Source organism: Myxocyprinus asiaticus, chromosome 5 (genome assembly GCF_019703515.2).
Source record: "Myxocyprinus asiaticus isolate MX2 ecotype Aquarium Trade chromosome 5, UBuf_Myxa_2, whole genome shotgun sequence".
NCBI classification, from domain to species: Eukaryota; Metazoa; Chordata; class Actinopteri; order Cypriniformes; family Catostomidae; genus Myxocyprinus; species Myxocyprinus asiaticus.
The window spans coordinates 22,014,511-22,034,195 of NC_059348.1; the positions used below are offsets into that span (position 1 = coordinate 22,014,511).

Genomic DNA, 19,685 nt, shown 5'->3' on the forward strand with positions numbered 1-19,685 from the left:
CAGAGGAGCACAGATGTCACTCGCTGACACCAGCGAGCCTCTCTGCTGTCAAGCCATAATCAATGTCATCAGTTAAAAGAGCAGGAGGATTCCATTAAGTGTTGCTGCTACCTCTGAATAGAACCTGAGGTGAAAAAAATTAATAGAGTTTCTCACCTTTGATGAAAAGAGAAATTCTAAAAATGGCGTGATGAAGCCTGTCTATTTCGGTATCTCTTTAATAAAGAGTTCAGAGGATAGTTTCGTCAGAATACAGATGTTTTGTGCATTTTATTTATAATTTTTTTTCATTTTTTAGATATGGGTGTTACATTAAGAAAGTTGTTTATTTAGATGGCAATGTGTTTGATAGAATCTGTTTCTATTTATGGATAGCATCTACACAGCAGACACTGGGACAGAAAAAAACCCCACTAGATCACTACATCAAACAAGATGATATATTTGTGACTGACCTGGATTAGCACACAAACAAGTTCAACCCAAACACCTAACTAGACCCCAAAGCAAAGCCATTAAGCCTCCGCTCAAGGTCAGCAGGTCACGTGTGAATCTCTTTTACAGTTAATCAGAAATGTGTGAATTCCACATTTCAGAAATCCAGTTTCCGATTACTGCACGCTGACATGCTACAAGAAAGTCAGCCCTGAATCATGGGAGAGAGACATCGAGAGATTTGGACAGAGCAGCAGATTGGCCCACTTTAAACGTGTTTCAGGCAGGTGCCAGCACACTGTGGCAGTAGATCAGGTGCAGTCTCTAACTACAGGGCTCCAGAGAGTGGCTGCTAGTCTGCTGGCACAGAGATGGGTGTACTGAGAGACGGGGTCAGGCTTTACTGGGAGGAAAAACGACACCGGTAACTGAAGTGCGGCAATTTCTGGAGCTTTTTTAAAGCTTCAAATCTCATCAGTAAGAGGATTTACTATGGTAACGCAAGCCAGGTCCCAAACTGCAGTGGGCTCAACGAGACACACACAGGCAAGATCGTGTACAACACACTCACACCAACAAAGACAGGAGGTGTTGAAAGCAGAGAGTTATCTGCAGCTTTCTCTTTCCATCCAGGCTTCACTGGTTTTCAACACTGCAGCACGCAAAAACCTGACCCAGTCCCTCTGGTGAAAGTATGTAACTACATTCAGAGCTTTCCATCCCCCACCCACTTCAGTCATCAACACAGGGGACAAGTAGGTTGTAACTTTTCCATGTTGTTTAACTATTAACTGACACTTTTACATAATATATATATATATATATATATATATATATATATATATATATATATATATATATATATATATATATTTAAAAAGCATGCAACTATAAAATACAACTACCTGTATACATTTAGGGGAATTAAATATACAGCTTGATATTATTATTCTCCAGATAAACTAGTAGTATTGCTTTGATGCATACTAAACTGCAATTGTCATTATTTTTGGATATATGAGCTAATATTTATTAATTTATTTATTTCTCTGGAATACTTGATTCTGACTGCACAATCACAGTCAAATATTATTTGTATAATGACCACTAAATACAGTATGGTAAATGTCAAAGTGACGAAATTTGCTTTGGCATCAATTGAACTAATTGTATACTTGGCAAATATAATTTTATTTAAACCATTTCTTAAAATCTTACTTTTGCCAGGAATATTGTTTGAGTGCTTCATCGCCCTTTTCTTGCATTATAACAATTTTATCTCGGATCTAAATTTCATGTTACTGTTATTATTAATATTAATAGTAATTAATTATTGAACCTTGGTGTCTTATCACCTTGCTTGACATCAAGAACATCAGCTATAGCTTCCATCATTAATCAAGGGCGTAGCCATGAAATTACTTTTGGGTGGGCCTCAATTAAAATGGGTGGGCCAAGTTTTTGCCCAAATTTATTTTTTACCAAATTTTCCTTAACAACAGAGAAGTGGCACAGTCAAACAGTTATTTCACACTTTCAGAATCAGAATTTATGCATTTTTGTAAACTATTTTAGAAATATATCTTGGAAGTCAAAGAATAATATCTAATATTCTGGGTGGGCCTTGGTCTAATTTGGGTGGGCCCCGGCCCACCTTGGCTATGGCACTGTTATTAATAACTGGAATTAATCTGCACCTCATCTCATTTCCCATACATGACTCTTCCATCTCTCTAGTCAAGGATCCTCCTCTGCATGTGCTTGTCTAACTCACCATGAGTGGGGGTTAAGCATCTTGGAAATGCTAAACTTACCGGTTCTTCATGGGATATTCAGCAATATTGCTCTAAAGGAGAAGATTCATTTGTTTGTTCCATATTTTATGTGTGTGTGTGGTTGAATAACGGGTACTTGCTATGCTAAAAGTCATTAGTGCAGTCATTACACTGTCAGTGAAATATGCACTCAGGGGCCAGACCTTTAGAGCATGCTGCATCATTACCATTAGTAAATACAGTGCATTAGTGAGTGACCTTCAGTAAAATGCTGAAAATGCTGCAATTTATTCTGTTCTGTTCTCTGTGTGACAGAGTAAGAAATGCAATTTGGAATAGGTTTGCAAAAATGCTCAAAAGATGACCAAAGATAAGCTTTCATTATGATCACGTCCCTTTCCCCATTTTCTACAAGCTGCTTGGTCCAAATACACATCAAGTGGACAGGAGTTCAATCACACTGTTAATCCCTCCTTACATGGAATAACAATGGAGAATGTTAGTTCCAATTTAAGAAAAGCCAAGCGAGAGAAGAAAAAGCTATAGATGAACAGGCACACACACACAAATGCAGAGCGTTCCCACAGGCCCAATGCTGCAAACCACCCTCTCACACTTGAGTTACTCACATATTCCGTGGACTCTTCAATTTTCCACTGATGGAAAACACATGACAGATGAGAGGGTGAAAATGAATCAGAGATGGCACTACTGGGGAGAAAAAAGCATTGCTACCTTTTTTCTCTCATCTTCAGATGAACATACAGTGTTACCAGTAACATGCAGCAATGTAGCTCAGTTACAGAGACAGAGGAGAAGGATGCAGGACAGAAAAGATAACAATAATTTATACAGTATTTCTACACAATAGAAAAAGGAGCAGTTGAATATTGCAAACAAAGGCAAGGTGCTTAAGTCTGTCGCTCTGTGGGAAAAAGAGGTTACAAGCATTGTACCATTTGCAACTGGTGCAATAAGGTTTTAGTCTCACCACAAATTGCAATTCGTAGACACTTACCTGGGCTGCATTCATAATAAAACCAACAAGTGTCCCCCAACATAAGATACAGACATAAATATTGTACCATGCATGCAAAAAAACATTTGAACACAGATGCACTGCCTGGTTACACATGTATCATGTATGGTTCCAAATTGTCTGAAATCCCAGATGCAGTTTATTGTTCTACCAAAATACCAATGAAAAAAAAAAAAAAAAAAGAATTGGTACATAACGCTAGCCTTTTAAATATAAACAAGTAAGAAATTCACTGGGGACTCTTATTTTGAAATGTCTGCTCTTCCATGGTACAAAATACATACTCTTTCTATCATCTACAATGTATTACAATATTAACCCCACAAAGTAAACAACAAATATGAACTCTAATTCATCAACAGTCGATCATAAGTGCAATCTGCAATGATGTCACAATTGAGTTGCATTATGGAGATGGAGCTGCCTGAAGTGTACAAATAAGTCGGCTCGCTCTCTCTGTCAAAATTGAGGGGTTGAGGGTCTGTCAACAGAAACTTCCTTCGCCTACTTAAAGTGGAACAGACTTCCAAAATGGCGGTGGGGATTCCCCCTGAGGGGAAGTGCTCAGGGAATTAGTGAGTGGATGTTTAAAGTAAAGTGGAACACAACCCTGTTTGAAAACAGTTTTGCATAGACATTACACATGTCACTTTTAAACATTTTACAGCAACACAACTCCTATCCATTAGAGGGAATTATTCATTTTTCCTCAAGAGAGCGAGGAAACAACAACAATGACAACAAAAATCTAAAAAGTTTTCATTTAAATTCAGGATTGATTTTTACCAAATGAAATCCCATTACCCCCATCGCACTGCCAGCTCGTTGACATCAAACTTTACCGGTGCTGTGCTTTCCCATCATCACAAAAAAAAAAAAAAAAAAAAAAAAAACACGCACACACATGCATTAAATCTTCCCTGGACTGAGAAGCCATCATGGAGCCAACTTAACCGGAGCTGACATTCCTCTTCAGGAAGAAAGGAAGGGAAATTGCTCCTTTCAAGCTCAGAATCTGCAAAGTGCATTGAAGCACATCACAATATCAGTATGCACTATAATTTCCTATATTAGATCATTCTGCAAACATCCATACATGTCCTATAATTGCTTCTCATGATGGAGCTACAGTTCTGTATGATGTAGATCTGTAAGTATTGCATAACAGTATCATTAACACAAGAGATGGAGGGCAATATTTCAGTCTGTTTCCCTAAGCAAGCCACACCGCTTCCCACGCACAGACTTAACCTATAAAATAACACATGGCAGCATGTGCTACACCTTGTTAGCCTGCTGCAAGCCTACTGGCTGCTACTGGGTAGGAGTCTTATGGACTGTTTTAAAAGCCTCTGACAGCAGTGGAACGCCTATCAGGTGTGCCCAGGGCATGCCTGCCTAAAAAGTCTAGTAATAATGACTTTACCCTGGGCACAGCTACCTAGAGGCCCAACTGACAGTCACTGGATTCAAAGCGTTGATCAGATATAATAGGCCAGAGTGTGCTTCTAACCCTTCAGGTCTGCACTTAAGAGTTCTACTTCAATCTTTTAGTCATCGCTCTATCACTGCATTAATTTCATATTCAATAGACTCCCTATAAACCGCTCATTTTAACTATCCTATTAATCGCGCACAGTGCGATCCCTACATGCACTTAACCTCACGTACACAATCAGCACATATACAATGGCTTATAGCAATGGAAAACAAATGAAGGCAAGAAATCAAGCAGTATGAGGTTGCTGAGGGGGGAAATTCAATAAGCGTGAACACAATTCCCCACCTTGCCAGTCTGTTCTGAGTGCTAGGCTGTAGAGCATACAGCAAACTACCACAAACCATACTTTACTGGGACTGTACAGCATCTGCCACAGTGATCCAGACACCAGAATTGGCTCTTTAAAATTTTGAAAGTGCACTTGAATTCTATGTGCCAGGTTATAATGCTTCTCTTCATCACGCAACCATCATTTTGATTAATTCTGCTACCATTATCAAAAGAAAATGTACACAAACATCTGTTTTTATTTTACAAAAATTCTGTTCACTGCCTGAAGAAAGCACTTTTGTGAATAAGGTGCAATCTATAATTAGCCAAATTTACATACAAAGGAGGCATGTTTGCAATGAAAAGAATGAAAATGATGCTATTTCAGCACAGATAGCACCTTGGTTGAGTTGGATTGAGGGTGATTAGTGATTAACACACAGGTCTTTGCCGTGAAGAACCACAAGCAAATGTGGCGGAGCTGTTTAGACTCTTGGCCCTGAGTCTCTCTGGTATTGAGTAATTTCAAATGTACGACAAAGCCACCACCACTGCCTCGGTCTGCTCTATGTTCATCTTTAACATACTGTATGCAATGGCAAGCTAATGTCAAGCTACATAATGCCAGCTATGAACAGGGTTTAACGCTTCATCAAAAACCACTGCATCACACCCGACATAAACACACTCAAAGCGTATGCTTAAATAAGCACAAACAACCTCTTTAAGCTCAAGTTAATGAGACATTTTGCTGCTTATCTGCTTGCTTAATGGGTTATTTTTTTCCGCATGGGACATTAGCCTTTTAAACTGTTAAATGTACAGTTCTTTCCTTTCAAAAAATTATCTCCACAGAATCATTCTCCTTGAAAACCAGATGAATAAATTAGCCTAGCTTATTAATACGCTTCAGAGAGCACAAAAAAATGAGGCCAGAACTGACAGGAATCTCTAGCTGAAGCCAAATGCAGCAATTTCCAGACATGATATTAAAATAGTGATGAAAGTCTGAGTTTGTCAGATAGAACCTGTTGGAGAACAAGAGATGATGGGGAAGAAAGTACTGATATTAATCAGGGGAAATAAAGGGTTCTCCTCTCTCTTCCTGATCTGGAAATAAGCCACCAAGGCCAGAGTGATTCCTGCAGAGCTGGTGCTGTATTTTATCATACATTTATATTTAGTTATTTAGTCAAACTGATGGCCTATGCAGAGCTATGCGATCATTGGACCTGGGAGGGTGTGGGGGGAGGGTAGCGATTGTTTTGGGGAAGGGGGGGTTAAGGGTGAGCAAGGCGTGGCACGAAAGTGTGAGCGCAAGATGATCATCTGTGTTCCGCGACTGCTATCATCATTAAATAACATATAACGTGTGAGTAACGACAGCCGGTGGAGTTTCTGGTTGCCCCCTAGGGTAAGATGGTGCCCACTAAGGAGTCGGTGCCCTACGCAGACTGCGTAATATGCATATAGGGAGTGGCGGTACTGTATTTAGCAGACACTTAAATCCAAAGTGACTTACAATGCATCTTTATTAAGGGTACAGTCAATCTGGAGTAACCAGACGTTCAAAGGGACATTCAAACAGACAGCTATTTGCAGTGACAAAGCAACCAGAAGTCATTTATTTTCAATGAGAGTTTTGGCACTTTGAAGCAACAAAAAAAAAATCTGCTTAAACCAGCCTAGGTATAACTGGTCTTCCAGCCCAGCCAAGATGATTAGAGCTGGTCTGGTTTGATGATTCTAGAGGGGTCTTGGGCACCAGCTAGCCGATCAGTAAACCCCAAGCTTGGCCTGGGGTTAAACCAACATACCACCTTAGGCTGGCTTAAGCATTTCTTTTCTTTTTTCTTTTTTTTCCAGCCAGGATGAATCAGTGGAATAATCAACATTTCATTTCTGTCAGTGTGAATATACCCTCAGTCCATTGCTAAAGGACACAATGGTGGTAGCTTGTGAATCGCTGCTCGTTGGGTTCAAACCGCAACTTTTGGTTACCAGCTCAGTCACTAAGCCACATCACCCATACCTCCGATCACTACAACTGTTATTTCCTCCCTCAGTCTTTTCTCCCACACCAACAACTAATGCAACAGGATACTAAGCAAACAGTGGAAGAGAGTGACAGCTTTAATTGTAGGGACTCTCATGCCATTTATTGGAGATGCTTCATGGAAATGTTGACAGGCTTCTCCAATGGCCACTTGCTGGGGTGCTAACGGCACAGTGGAATGGATCTGTTAACTCAGTCTCTTGGTTAAATTTAGAACCAGAATGAGGACAGTGTGTGGGTTCCCAGTCTGCCCTTGTTTGAAAAGAAAATGTTTTAACCCACCCACTAACTTGCAGGCGCTCACTGGTTTCCCAGCTGAAACCAGTGAGCCAGCTGAAGGAGAGAATTCTAAGGTTTTCCAGCATTGCTTTGAATGAGATAAATGTTAGGTTCAGCTTGGCTATGTTCACACAGCAGCTAAATATGGCTGTCAGTCCTGTTTTGGAGTACTAAATATGGTTATGTTCATCCACATTTTGGTTAGTAAAAGAGTGTGATCACCACATTCTATAATCAAAGTGACTACCTCCTCTAGGAGATGTTTTAGGAGCCCAACCATGCAGAAGCCAATGCTCAGAGACAGGGAGTCTCTGAAGGTGGTAGGGAAATAGCTCTTATTAAAAATGAACAACTGGCAACACACAGGAGAACAAAAATGGATGTCTTGAGAAATCAGGGTCTTTTTGTATCTACAAAAAGCACTACGAGCCATTTATCAATGCAACTCTGCCACCACCAGCCAAACCATTATTGTTACACAATATACAATGGATTTTCATCACTTCTACAACATGTTTTCTCCCTTCTTCATTCCCAGCTTTCCCTGGCCAATTACATCTCAGAGAGAAACATAAGAGTATTTTCTCTTTTTTCAGAGAATGAGAGAGAGAGAGAGAGAGAGAGAGAGAGACAAAGGAGAGTGATGAGAAATGTAAATATAAATGTAATCTAAGATTTTCTTATGATGCACCTTTAATGTCTGAGAGAACATAGAGACACAAGGTGAAAATAAATCGGCTTGTAGGAATCACTGTGTCGGAACAATTTGATATCTACTAATTCATTTCAACAAGTCTTGCAAGGTTTTTACTTTCAAGTTTCCAATTTTTAATTTATTTTCCAAGACATTGACAACGAATGAGTCATGTTCTGGGACAAACGACGCACATTTCGCTGTAAATGACTCAACTTCACTTCAGATGTCATGGAGGAAGATGAGAATGTTGTTTGCCAGTGAGGGAGAGACAAGTGCAGGTTTACTTGTGTTCTGAGAGCAGGCAGGTCAACATGAGTTCACCTGACAGGTACAGTAAACAAAACCTGTCTTTGTTTTTCTGTCACTAGTGGAAAAAAAGATAAAAAGAAAAATTCAAAAACTAACAACAATTCTGTCTTGTATGCTGCCATAAACATTCAGAACCGCTGACCTTGTGACATTAAAAAAACTTTACTAGTTAAGGATTGTGGAGGTGTTATGAATTAGAGGCTCTGGACAGAAAAAACATCAATTGCGCCACAAACCGGAGAGGGGGAAAGTCATGAAGAAAGCTTCATGCTCTAAGCATGGGATTTACGTAGTATAAAATTGGCAAGAATTACAAGCAGTGCAGAAAAATTGTCTGTTGTAGGGGGTGAATTTGGCAACCAATGCTCAAGGTGTTGCATTTTAATTTCTCAGGCACTCTTTCACTTGGGTATGTACTTATGCAAATGAGGAGTAATCTTCTTGATGAACCAGAAAGACCCTGGTCACCAGTCCATTTACTAAAAACCATTAAAGTCCACAATGGTACATAAATGTCTCTTGTAACAATCTCTCTTTAAGCTCAGTGGAGAGAAATGCTTACACAGGTAAATGAGAAACTTGTTTGAAGGGAAGGCGTGGGAGAACAGGTGTCTATGCACGTTAATTCTCAGTTAACAAGTCAAGAAAAGAAGCATTTAAATGCCTCCAGTCTGATTCTCTCTTTTCCCACAAAAGTGTCTACTTTAAGATATTCATGAAAATCTGAATCCCTCCAAAGGATTACTATCTTTCTTCCATCTCAGTGCACCCACGTTTCTTCGAGCAGTTTTAAATCTCCTTATATTAATGCAACATGAAACAAAAAATAGTAACAAGGCAGTGCATGTGCATTAATGTTAAGATATAAAAAGATCTGGATTTTGCAAAGGCCACCAATGGTGTGAATCTATGAAATATTTAAAAACATTAGCATAAGACTGAATTATTAGGAAAAGTGAGAATATGCTGTTTATATAAAATCCGTGTGGACTGTATTCTGAAAGAAATTGGCTCTGTTCCAAATCCTAGTGAGCTGCCTACTTAGAAAGCATTTTTAAGCATCATAGAAAGGCTTCAGACACGAAGGATGTTTAAAATAATAGACAGCAAAATTATGCTGCTTTCTAAATTATTAATATAGGCCAAAATCTAAGGCTGCATTGCATGTATCCTTCATGGATAATGGAATCTAGGAATGCAATGTGAAAAACCTGGTAAAAATTTTCATCCAAGAATATTATTATATTTTGATTAAAAATATTTGTTTTAACACTGATAAGTTTCGCAAAAAAAAGTTTGACAAAATAAGGGAAAGACTACTTCACTACCAACTACATACATGTACAGGGCTTCAAATCAGTCACTTACGAGGTTCCGTTTTGGTTAGAATGCTGCCTTAGAAGGCAGCTGGATATGTAGACAGAAGACAGGGAAGCTCAATGGGATTTGGGACAGAGTCAAAGAGTACTGTGAGCAAGAAAGCCATAACACTGGCATCCTGTTCAGTGCCCAAACAGTGAATTATTGTGGATTGATGAAGTAGCTGATAGTACCTGTGCCTCTGGAAGAGCGACATCCATAATATTTGGATGCCCGCGTGGCTCTCCGTTCTCCAAACGGGAGTAGATGACCTGGTATCCCCGAATCTGGCCGTGCTGCTTCCCAGACAGAGGCGGCTTCCATGTCACACGAATAGCTGTGGAGTTCACAGCCTCCACTTCTACTTTCCGAGGTGGGGCTCCCGGCACTAAAGAGGAACAATTGCATTTAAACTTCAGGCTTTATGAAAGCGTGCAGGCTAAAACACTCTAATAAGTCCTAATGAGTTGTTGTTTGTTTGAGGAGTCTCTGGCTCTTGATATTTGTTGATTATGGAACATTTATCAAGCCAAAGTATTTTGAGTAAGAGGATTATTCACAATAACTGAAAAAGTTAAAACAACTGATGAAATGGGCAGTGAGTGAACAAGAGATATTGTAAGTGGACAAAGAAAACTGCAGTTGGGAGGGTGTGAAGGGTGATTGCATATGCGTGTAAGAGAAGCTGGGGAGCAGAGCAAATCCTGTTATTTAGAGACAAAGCGCATGTTGTCTGGAAAAGGACCATGAGAGTGCAAATCTGGTCTTGAGCAAAGATGCTCTCCTACGCTAAATTAGGCTATTTCCTCAGCCTAAACCTTAACAAATCTGATCAAAAACACACGGGTGCTCTGTTCCAAAACCTAGTGAGCTGCCTACGTAAGGGAGTATTTTAAGCTCATAGGTGTGTTTCCAACATGTTTCAAAAGGTAGGCAACTTAATTATGCTACCCCCTATGATAAATTGTTTTAGTCAAATTAGTCAAATGAGGCAGAATTACACATATCCTTCATAGAAAAGAATGCATTCCATTTAATAGTGAAAAGTATCAGTAAAAAAATAGGTCAGTGTGATTAAAAATGGATTATGTTACCCAATATGTGTGTATGCTGTGTATTTTTTTGCTTAGATTATCGCACTGTTAGCTTGGCAACAGGACAATATCAAACTTTATAGAGCACAACAGTGCCTGTCCACTTTTTCAGCTGTCTTGATTCCGGAAGTGTTTTCCCTTTTGTTTCTTCCATAGGGATTTCATTAAATCCTTCATAAAAGAGTTCTTAGCCATGAATCAAGCCAACCAGCTCTACGGTAAATCACAACATTACAGACTTTGATTTGAAGCAAAAATAATATTTGAAAATCGGATGAAAAGACAAAGGTACAAGACTGTGTACTTAATGTCTTTAATGAGGGAATGAACGTTTTGGTTACTTTCGTAACCTCCGTTCCTTGATGGAGGGAACAAGACGTTGTGTCAATGTAGTGACACTAGGGGTCGCCATTGGGAGCCCCAAACACCTCTGATCTTTGAGAAAAGGCCAATGGGAATTGGTGAGTGGAATTTGCATGCCACTCCCCCGGACATACGGGTATAAAATGAGCTGGCTCGCAACCATACATTCAGGTTTTGTCTGAGGAGCCGAGACAGGGTCCCGGCCATTTCAGCGGGTAGTTCAGTGTTGTGGCAGGAGGGACACAACGTTTCGTTCCCTGGAGGTTATGAAAGTAACCAAGACATTACCTATCTGTCACTCACTCGACGTTGTGTCGATGTAGTGACACTAGGGGTCCCTATATGAAACGCCACAACTAGCTGAACTGTGTTAAGTGGACTGGCGGTGCGAGATGGGCAAACAATTGCGTGCCTCATAGCCAGCGCACCCGGCCGTCACGTAACCTCCCCCAATGCTCCTACGAGCGTTGTATGGTCCCCCCGCACCTCGGGGACAAGTTGAATGCCCAAAATGGGGACAGGCCGCCCCAGCCGTGGCCTCTTCTCTTCTTTTTTCTGCCCAAAAAAGAGTGGAAATTGTTCAGCAGGGGGGCCATAAGTGTCGGGGGGGGGGGGGGGGGTCCTTTCCCAAGGGGAAGACACTGCGGAGATCACACCCTGCCCAAAGGGGAGGCAATTGTGTGGAAATACGTCACATGGTCTTACCGAGTCTTTTCGGCAGTGTCGCATGTGGAGAAGTACAAACACGGTGACCGGTGGCAGAGGGGACTCTGCCCAAGGAAGATGCGGGTTTACCAACGGGGAAACCGTATCGCGGAAGATACATCACATGGGGTTACTCGCAGGCAACCAGCGCATGCGGAGCACCTACCCCATTACAGGCCTGCCACAGGGCTAAGGAGGAAGGATATCCAGGGTCCACAGTCTCGTGAACTCGGCTGGGGGGTAAAAAGTGCAAGTCTCCCCCTTCAGGAGGGGAATGGCCAGTTGTCCCGCATGCTTACCTGTTCATACCTGACAACACACGGGACGTAACCGGCTCAACCCGGAGATTGTAGAATCTCACGAAGGTATTGGGTGTTGCCCAGCCTGCTGCTCTACAGATGTCTGCTAAAGAGGCACCATTGCACGGGGCCCAGGATGCCACCACACTCCTGGTGGTGTGTGCTCAAAGCCCCAAGGGGGGTGGCACGTCGTGGGCGTGGTATGCCAAAGCGATGGCATCAGTGACCCAGTGGCGATCCTCTGTTTGGAGACACCGCTCCCTTTCCGCTGTCCTCCGAAGCAGACAAAGAGCTGTTCAGAGTGTCTAAGGCTCTGCATGCGATCCAAGAAGATGCGCAAAGCACGCACCGGACACAGCAACGACAAGGCTGGGTCTGCCTCCTCCTGGGGCAGCTTCGCTTGCAGGTTCACCACCTGATCCCTAAACAGGGTCATGGGAACCTTGGGTACATAGCCCGGTCGGGGTCTCAGGATCATGTGAGAGAACGCTGGACCGAACTCCAAGCAGGTGTCGCTGGCAGAGAACGCTTGCAGGTCCCCAACCCTCTTGATGACGTGAGCGCAGTTAGGAGGGCAGTCTCCAATGTGAGCGCCTTTAGCTCAACTGACTCTAGGGGCTCAAACGGGGCTCTCCGCAGGCCCCGCAGGACCACGGAGAGACCCCATGAGAGGATGAGCAGGGGAGGATTCAGCCTCCTCGTTCCTCTAAGGAACCTGATGATCAGGTCGTGTTTCCCGAGAGACTTACCGTCAACTGCGTCGTGGTGCGGTGCTATAGTGGCCACGCACATCTTCAAGGTGGAGAGGGACAACTGCCCCTACAGCCTCTCCTGCAAGAAGGAAAGCACCAACCCGACTGTGCATCTCTGGGGGACTTCGCGTCGGGAAGAACACCACTCAGCGAACAGATGCCACTTCAATGCATACAGGCGCCTCATAGAGGGAGCCCTGGCCTGCGTGATCGTGTCTACCACTGTGGGTGGTAGGCCACTTAGGTCTTCCATGTCCCGTCCAAGGGCCAGACATGGAGATTCCAGAGGTCTGGTCACAGGTGCCAGATGGTGCCCCGTCCCTGAGAGAGGAGATCCCTCCTGAGATGAGTGAGGAGTGTGAGGTCCAAGAACCAAGTCTGGGTTGGCCAGTAGGGCGCCACTAGGATGACCTGCTCCTCGTCCTCCCTGACCTTGCACAGGGCCCGTGCAAGTATGCTCGCTGGGGGAAACGCATACTTGCGCAGCCCCCAGGGCCAGCTGTGTGTCAGCGCATCTGTGCCGAGGGGAGCCTCGGTCAGGGCATACCAGATCAGGCAGTGGGAGGATTCCTGGAAAGCGAACAGGTCTACCTGCACTTGACCGAATCGACTCCAAATCAGCTAGACCACCTGGGGGTGGAGTCTCCACTCTCCCCTGAGCGTAACCTGCTGTGACAGCACATCTGCTGTGCTGTTGAGGTTGCCCAGGATGTGAGTGGTCCTTCAGGTCTATCGCCGTGAACCAATTTTGATGCCGGACACTCCCCAAAAAGCGTTCCTGTGTCAGCATCTTGAACGGGAGTCTGTGCAAGGCCCCGTTCAGTACTCGCAGGTCCAAGATTGGCCGCAACCCACCACCTTTCTTTGGTACGATGAAGTAGGGGCTGTAGAACCCCTTCTTCATCTCGACTGGAGGGACAGGCTCTATCGCATCCTTCCGCAGAAGGGTCATGATCTCCGCACGCAGGGCAGCGGTGTTCTCGCCCTTCACTGAGGCAAAACGGACAGTGTTGAACCCGGGCAGGCACCTGGTGAACTGAATCGCATAGCCGAGTCAGACAGTCCTGGTCAGCCATCGCGATGGGTTGGAGAGCGCTAGCCATGCCTCCAAGCTCCGGGCGAGGGGGACCAAGGGGACAATCGCATCTGACGTACCTGCGGGTGGGGCCTCACGGCAGGGAAGAGCAGGAGATGCCAAGTCGAGGGGGCTCGGATCCCGAGCTCATGGCTGCGCTGAGTCTGGGGACATCGAAGCAATTACCTGGCTCAGGGTACCCACCATAGGACCGGTCAGCAACGGGGAAAGAGGGGAACCGTCCTCGTAATCCGTTACAACCGCCTGGGCGTGGGTGTGTTTGTGCTGCAGCTGGGCCCGCCTCCACAGCACCATGCCTGCCATAAATGTGCGGTGTCCAGCGATCGTGATAACGACAGCTGTAAACACAGGGTGTGTGACCTAGGTGCACGAGGGGGAGAAACCACTGTAATGCGCCATAAATCCAACAGCATGCAGAGGTGAATGGACCGGCAGAGGAATTCAGCTCGCTGAAACACAACCGCTCGACTCCGAAGAAAAAATCTGAATGAGTGGTTGCGAGCCAGCTCCTTTTATACCTGTATGTCCGGGGGAGTGGCATGCAAGTTCCACTCGCCAATTCCCATTGGCCTTTTCTCAAAGATCAGAGGTGTTTGGGCTCCCAAGGGCGACCCCTAGTGTCACTACATCGACACAACTTCGAGTGAGTGACAGATAGGGAACTACAAACCCATGACGCATTGCGAATGGGATAATTGAATTAAAAACGTAGATGGAAATATGAAAAACATTTGATTTTAAATTGCTGATTATAATTAAAGAAATAATATATTTTAAGTTTTTGCTAAATATTCAGATATATACAAATACACTATGCAAATAATTTGAAAATGTATAGGGAGACGGACTCTGCTGCGTCATGGGAGTGGCCGTCCAAGCTCTGGTCGCTGCAGAGCTCTTTTGATGTGCTTTGTTTGCTATGATGCTCTGTTTGGTGTATCTTCCTCTTCAGGATTTCTGCTATTAAAATTTTTTTTTTTATTGACCACTGGCATAAACCATTGATTAACAACCTTGGTGCTTATGGCACATCTGTCTTTAAAGGTTTTTAAGTTATTGTTAACAATAAATTTCCCTATGGAAAAAAAAACTTTTTCACTTAAGATTTTCACAGCACAACAATGTTATGTTGGACAGACTATTTAAACTGGTTGCATAAAGTACTTTGTAAAGGAAAAATACTCTGTATATGCTACTTTAGATGCTACTACCATCTCTGTGACTGATGTTTTCGTGCAAGCATATGTGTTTTGGCATGCAGCATGTTTCACTGGGTGACATCGATTACGGATAAATTATGTAAATAAGTTTCTTCAGACTACAGTGACAGCACCTTTAAGATGATAAAAAAAACAAAAAACAAACAAAAAAAAACGATTTATATTCCAAAAAATACGGTGAAACTCCCTCAAGTCACAATTGTTATGGCCTGGTTGTGAAAAACACTGCATTTCACCTGTGATCTGACAAGAGTGCTGAAACTTGTGGAAATGCATAAAATTCAGTGTATAAAAATGACAGAGCACAGGTGAAGAAGGACAGACATAGAGTAAGAGTAAGTCAATGCTTTCGGGCTAATGTCCGTGACTGCATGTCTAGGGTGCTAGTTGACAGCTGGATCTCCAGGAAAGCTGTGTCTGTTGTTTGATAAAAGTGTAGGACAATTAGACGATTGTTCAATGATAAGATGAATGTCTATGTCTATTAACCATAGTTTGGAGCTTCAAAAGGATGTCTCTCTGATTCTGCTTTTCTAACCAACATAGTTAGTTACTCTTAATTATGATTGAATGAAAAGACACAGCTTTCAGGTCCGGGTCCTTGAAAGAATCAGTAAAATTAGCAAACTTACAGTTTTACCTCTAACCTTGATATATTTGGAGTCTCTCCCTTTTATACTAATCATACAAACATGTTAATAAGACATTTTTGACACACTTGGATATTCACAAACATAATCTAAACAGACCATTTGCTTAACACACTACAGCAAAGTTTTTGGGAAGAGGATGATACTGTTGATAACCCTACATACAGTAGAAATAATTGTTAATCACATTTAAAACAAATTAAACAGATTTGTCAGAGCAGATACATGAGAAAAGGGAAGAGTAAAGACAGCAGACATGGTGAGTGAAAGCCCAGAAGTATTAGTGGTGGATATAGGATAATTCAGACCTACCATCCTCGTTGGTACGGATACGCACAGCTGCACTCTCTGGGCCAGGGCCCACATCAGTGTGTGCTCTCACCCACACTTGATACTCTGTCCACTTCTCCAGTCCCTCCAGCACATAGCTGGAGGCATCTGCTCCGATGTCTGTCACCTCATGGCGCTCAGAGTCCTCAATGTTCACTGCCCGGTAGCTGACTGTGTAGCGCACGATAGCGCCGTGGCGACTAGCGGCTGGTGGGGCCACCCAACTCACCTTGATGCTGGTGGAGCTCAGACTGAGCAGGTGCACGTCTTGAGGGGGGGCGGAGGGGGCTGCAGGTGGGGGCAAGGCAACGGATGGAGGGCATCAAGCAAAATTAAATAACTTAAGACAAGCTCGCTTCTGGACTGAGACAGGTTGGCATAACTAATGTTAATTTTGACAGTTTTTTATTTTAGTTGTAGTTTTTGTATTTTAAATTTAGTCAATGACCATGTTTACATGCATGACATTGATTATGCTTAATAAACTACAAATATGTTAAGTCATGTAAATGACTTAAATGGTTTTCCTTTATTGGGGTATGGTAATAAAATGGTTTAAGCATAAACCGATCTGCAGACCTTTACTTTTGCCCATTACCCCGATTCCAATATTCATGTAAACACTTTTACTGCCGTTCTTCCTGGTTTCTTCAATAAGTTTTGTGTGCATGCCTGTTTACGTTTGGATGCCAAAAGCAAATAATAATTGGAAGATTTCAAATGTCATGTAAACGTGATTTCTTACTTTGTCAGATTTTTTAAATGAGCAGATTTTGATTGTAATCAGTGAATTGGTGTGCAAGTAAATTCACTTATTACTTTCTTATGTCATATTCATTCATTTCTGTTCATGTTACTCTGACTGAAATAGCATATAAATTTAGCTGAGGAAAATATCAATTTAGTTGAAATGGCATATAATTTTTGTGTTTTTTCCCCCCTCATATTCCTGTCAAAAGTATATATATTTTTTAATTGCTTAATTAATGCCATGTTGCATTTTTTTCATCTCATCTTTGTTTGAGGTGACAAATTTAAAAACAAACATTAACAAACATTTTCATCAGTAATTTTGTTGACAATATATACACTGGGCATAGCAGGATGTCTTACTGCTTGTGAATCTTTGTTGCATATCTTTGTCTGATCTAGAAATAGAACTATAATCTGATTTCATGCCTTCGAGGATATGTAGTTTTTCAAGTTGAAGTCAGCTTTGGTTTTGACAGCTTCTTCAAGCTTGGTTTCACCAAACTGGGGTTCCCATTGTCTTCACTTAGCTTGAATTTTATAAACTGAAAACATCACCAGTCCTGATCCAATGTACTGCAAAGCCCAATCACCAAAGGCTGAGGCTTAAGTACATCACTGCACGATCAGTCAGTCTTTCTCATCCCTGTATGAGTGTTGACAAGCAGGGGAAAGGCCATCAGTTTCTGAATTAACAGCCAGTCACACATTCTCAGTCAGCCCACTGGCTGAGAGACAGCAGCCCCCCATTTGTAAGAGTTCCAAGTGTCAGTGAGTGTGGCAGCTGATGCATCCGAAAGCATACCCTGCTATCCTGTCTGCACCAGGCACGGTGCCACTTCTGAGTGGCTGAGATAAGCACAGCACTAGTATGGCATTTTTAATTAAGTCTGCATCTGATGGAACTCAGGTAAGCTAGCAAATGAAATGTTTCTGCCAACACTACACAGTCCAGAGGCATTCAAATATCACTATAACAACAATTTACAATCAAACAATGAACGTAAAGCTAACAGGGCATTCACTCATGCAGCTCTATATGATAAATATAAATGCGCAATAAAAAATTGAAACAATAAATTACTAAAGGAAAATAAGGAGAGATGGTGTAGAGGTGCACAGGAGGACAAAGAGAAAGAAGAATCATGCGCAGGGATATTTTAATGTGCTTGCATGCCTTTGTTAACAACCAGAGCAGAGAAGAGGGGAGGCAGGTTGGTGACATAACACCACTATTTGTGCTCATTGCGGGATTGAGTGCGAGGCGTCTCTCATCGGGTGGTCCTTAATCTGACAACTGTGGGAGAACCACTACAAAAGCCTAGGTGACAAAAATACTGCAATCGCAGCTGCACACGTCGACAGATATTCTCAATTTAAGATTGTGTTTCGGGGTTCCTGACAAACAACTCGGAGATCAAAGGGTCTTTTTCAGTCCTGGAGGATAGGTGATAGACAAGACTTTATGAGAATAGAAGGCTGTGAGGGAGCAAAGTGGTTGGAGGGTGGTACTCTGGCACTATGAAATGACTGTAAATCTCATGTGATATACAGGTTTCTCACTCCTTCTGACCAAACAAATTTCCATGACTTTTCAAGCTGTGATAGTTGTGACAATTTTATAGTGATTGCACTCACTTTCTAGCTAAGTAGAAAAAATGTTATTCACTATAAAAATTTCCATGACTTTCCAGGCATGAAATCACAAATTTAATATTCCCAGATATTTACTTGAATATACACTTTCTTACTTGGGAAGATGTGTGCTGTGCCTATGACATACAACAGTCACAAAAATCCTACGGTCGAGTGATGCGTGTCAGGGTGAAACTCACCGTGTTTAAATATTGCACAAAATTACTTGATTTTTTTTCATTGGAAGACCAACCCTCACCTCATTTTCTTGACCAGGCTTCACTGCTCTAGTTTTTAACATTGCATGAATAACAAATCACATTTACTCATTGGCAATAAAACCAAAATAATGATGACAAAGGCACAAGCAGACACCGAACGTACCTTTTACCCTTGTGAATGAACAAAGAATTCCCTGGCTTAAAAGTGTAAAATTATTAATGTTGGAGATCATAGACAAAGGCGTGGTAAAGAGAACCTTTGGTTGGCCCTTAGAGATGGGTTGGTTTGTCTAGGTTAGTCAAGATGATAAAGACAGAAGACAGCACTCACTGGACTGGGCGGTCCTGGCTTCGATGGGTTGTGTGAACACCCCCAGGCCCATTTCAGAGCGGGCCGCCAGGGAGAATTTATACAGAGTGTCTGGCTTCAAGCCTTCCACAGCATAGGAGCCGGCAGGGTTGAAGGTGACATGGATCTAAGAGGAAATATCACATACACTTTCAATCTCAGTGTCCTTCACTCATATGCATATGCATGTTTGTATTAGCATACAGACACTTTGACTGGTTTCCTGCATGATCAGAGTGCGCGCAAGACATCTGATCTCAATATGGATGAATCTCCATACATCGAAATGGCTCATTTTGGCAAGCATTACAACCGCTGTCAGTGAACACTGATAAGTATATCCCATTTTTTAAGCCAACAGCACTATCTAATTGTATCAGCTGACTGCAGACTTATTGCCTACAGTCATTTCATGAAATGTAAATTTTGGCTATCTTTCATTTGTATCCATGGCCCACAGCAACAGTTGTACATGTTCAATATCTGGTCTGTTTGTAATTC

The 19,685-nt window shown here is 42.4% G+C and overlaps 1 protein-coding gene across 9 annotated transcripts in view; it reads right to left on the bottom strand.

Annotated features, from left to right (window-relative positions):
• LOC127441395 (receptor-type tyrosine-protein phosphatase F-like) overlaps positions 1-19,685 on the bottom strand; it is a 318,186-nt gene that overhangs the window by 78,298 nt on the left and 220,203 nt on the right. For 3 of the 9 annotated variants that reach the window (XM_051698764.1, XM_051698762.1, XM_051698763.1), the window contains 4 exons: positions 19,167-19,311; positions 16,212-16,517; positions 9,915-10,108; positions 2,840-2,866 (listed from right to left, as the gene is read on the bottom strand). In XM_051698764.1, coding sequence (XP_051554724.1) covers positions 2,840-2,866; positions 9,915-10,108; positions 16,212-16,517; positions 19,167-19,311 — 672 coding nt within the window. The remainder of the gene's footprint in view (positions 1-2,839; positions 2,867-9,914; positions 10,109-16,211; positions 16,518-19,166; positions 19,312-19,685) is intronic. The other 6 variants (XM_051698769.1, XM_051698768.1, XM_051698767.1 and 3 more) reach the window with 3 other exon arrangements.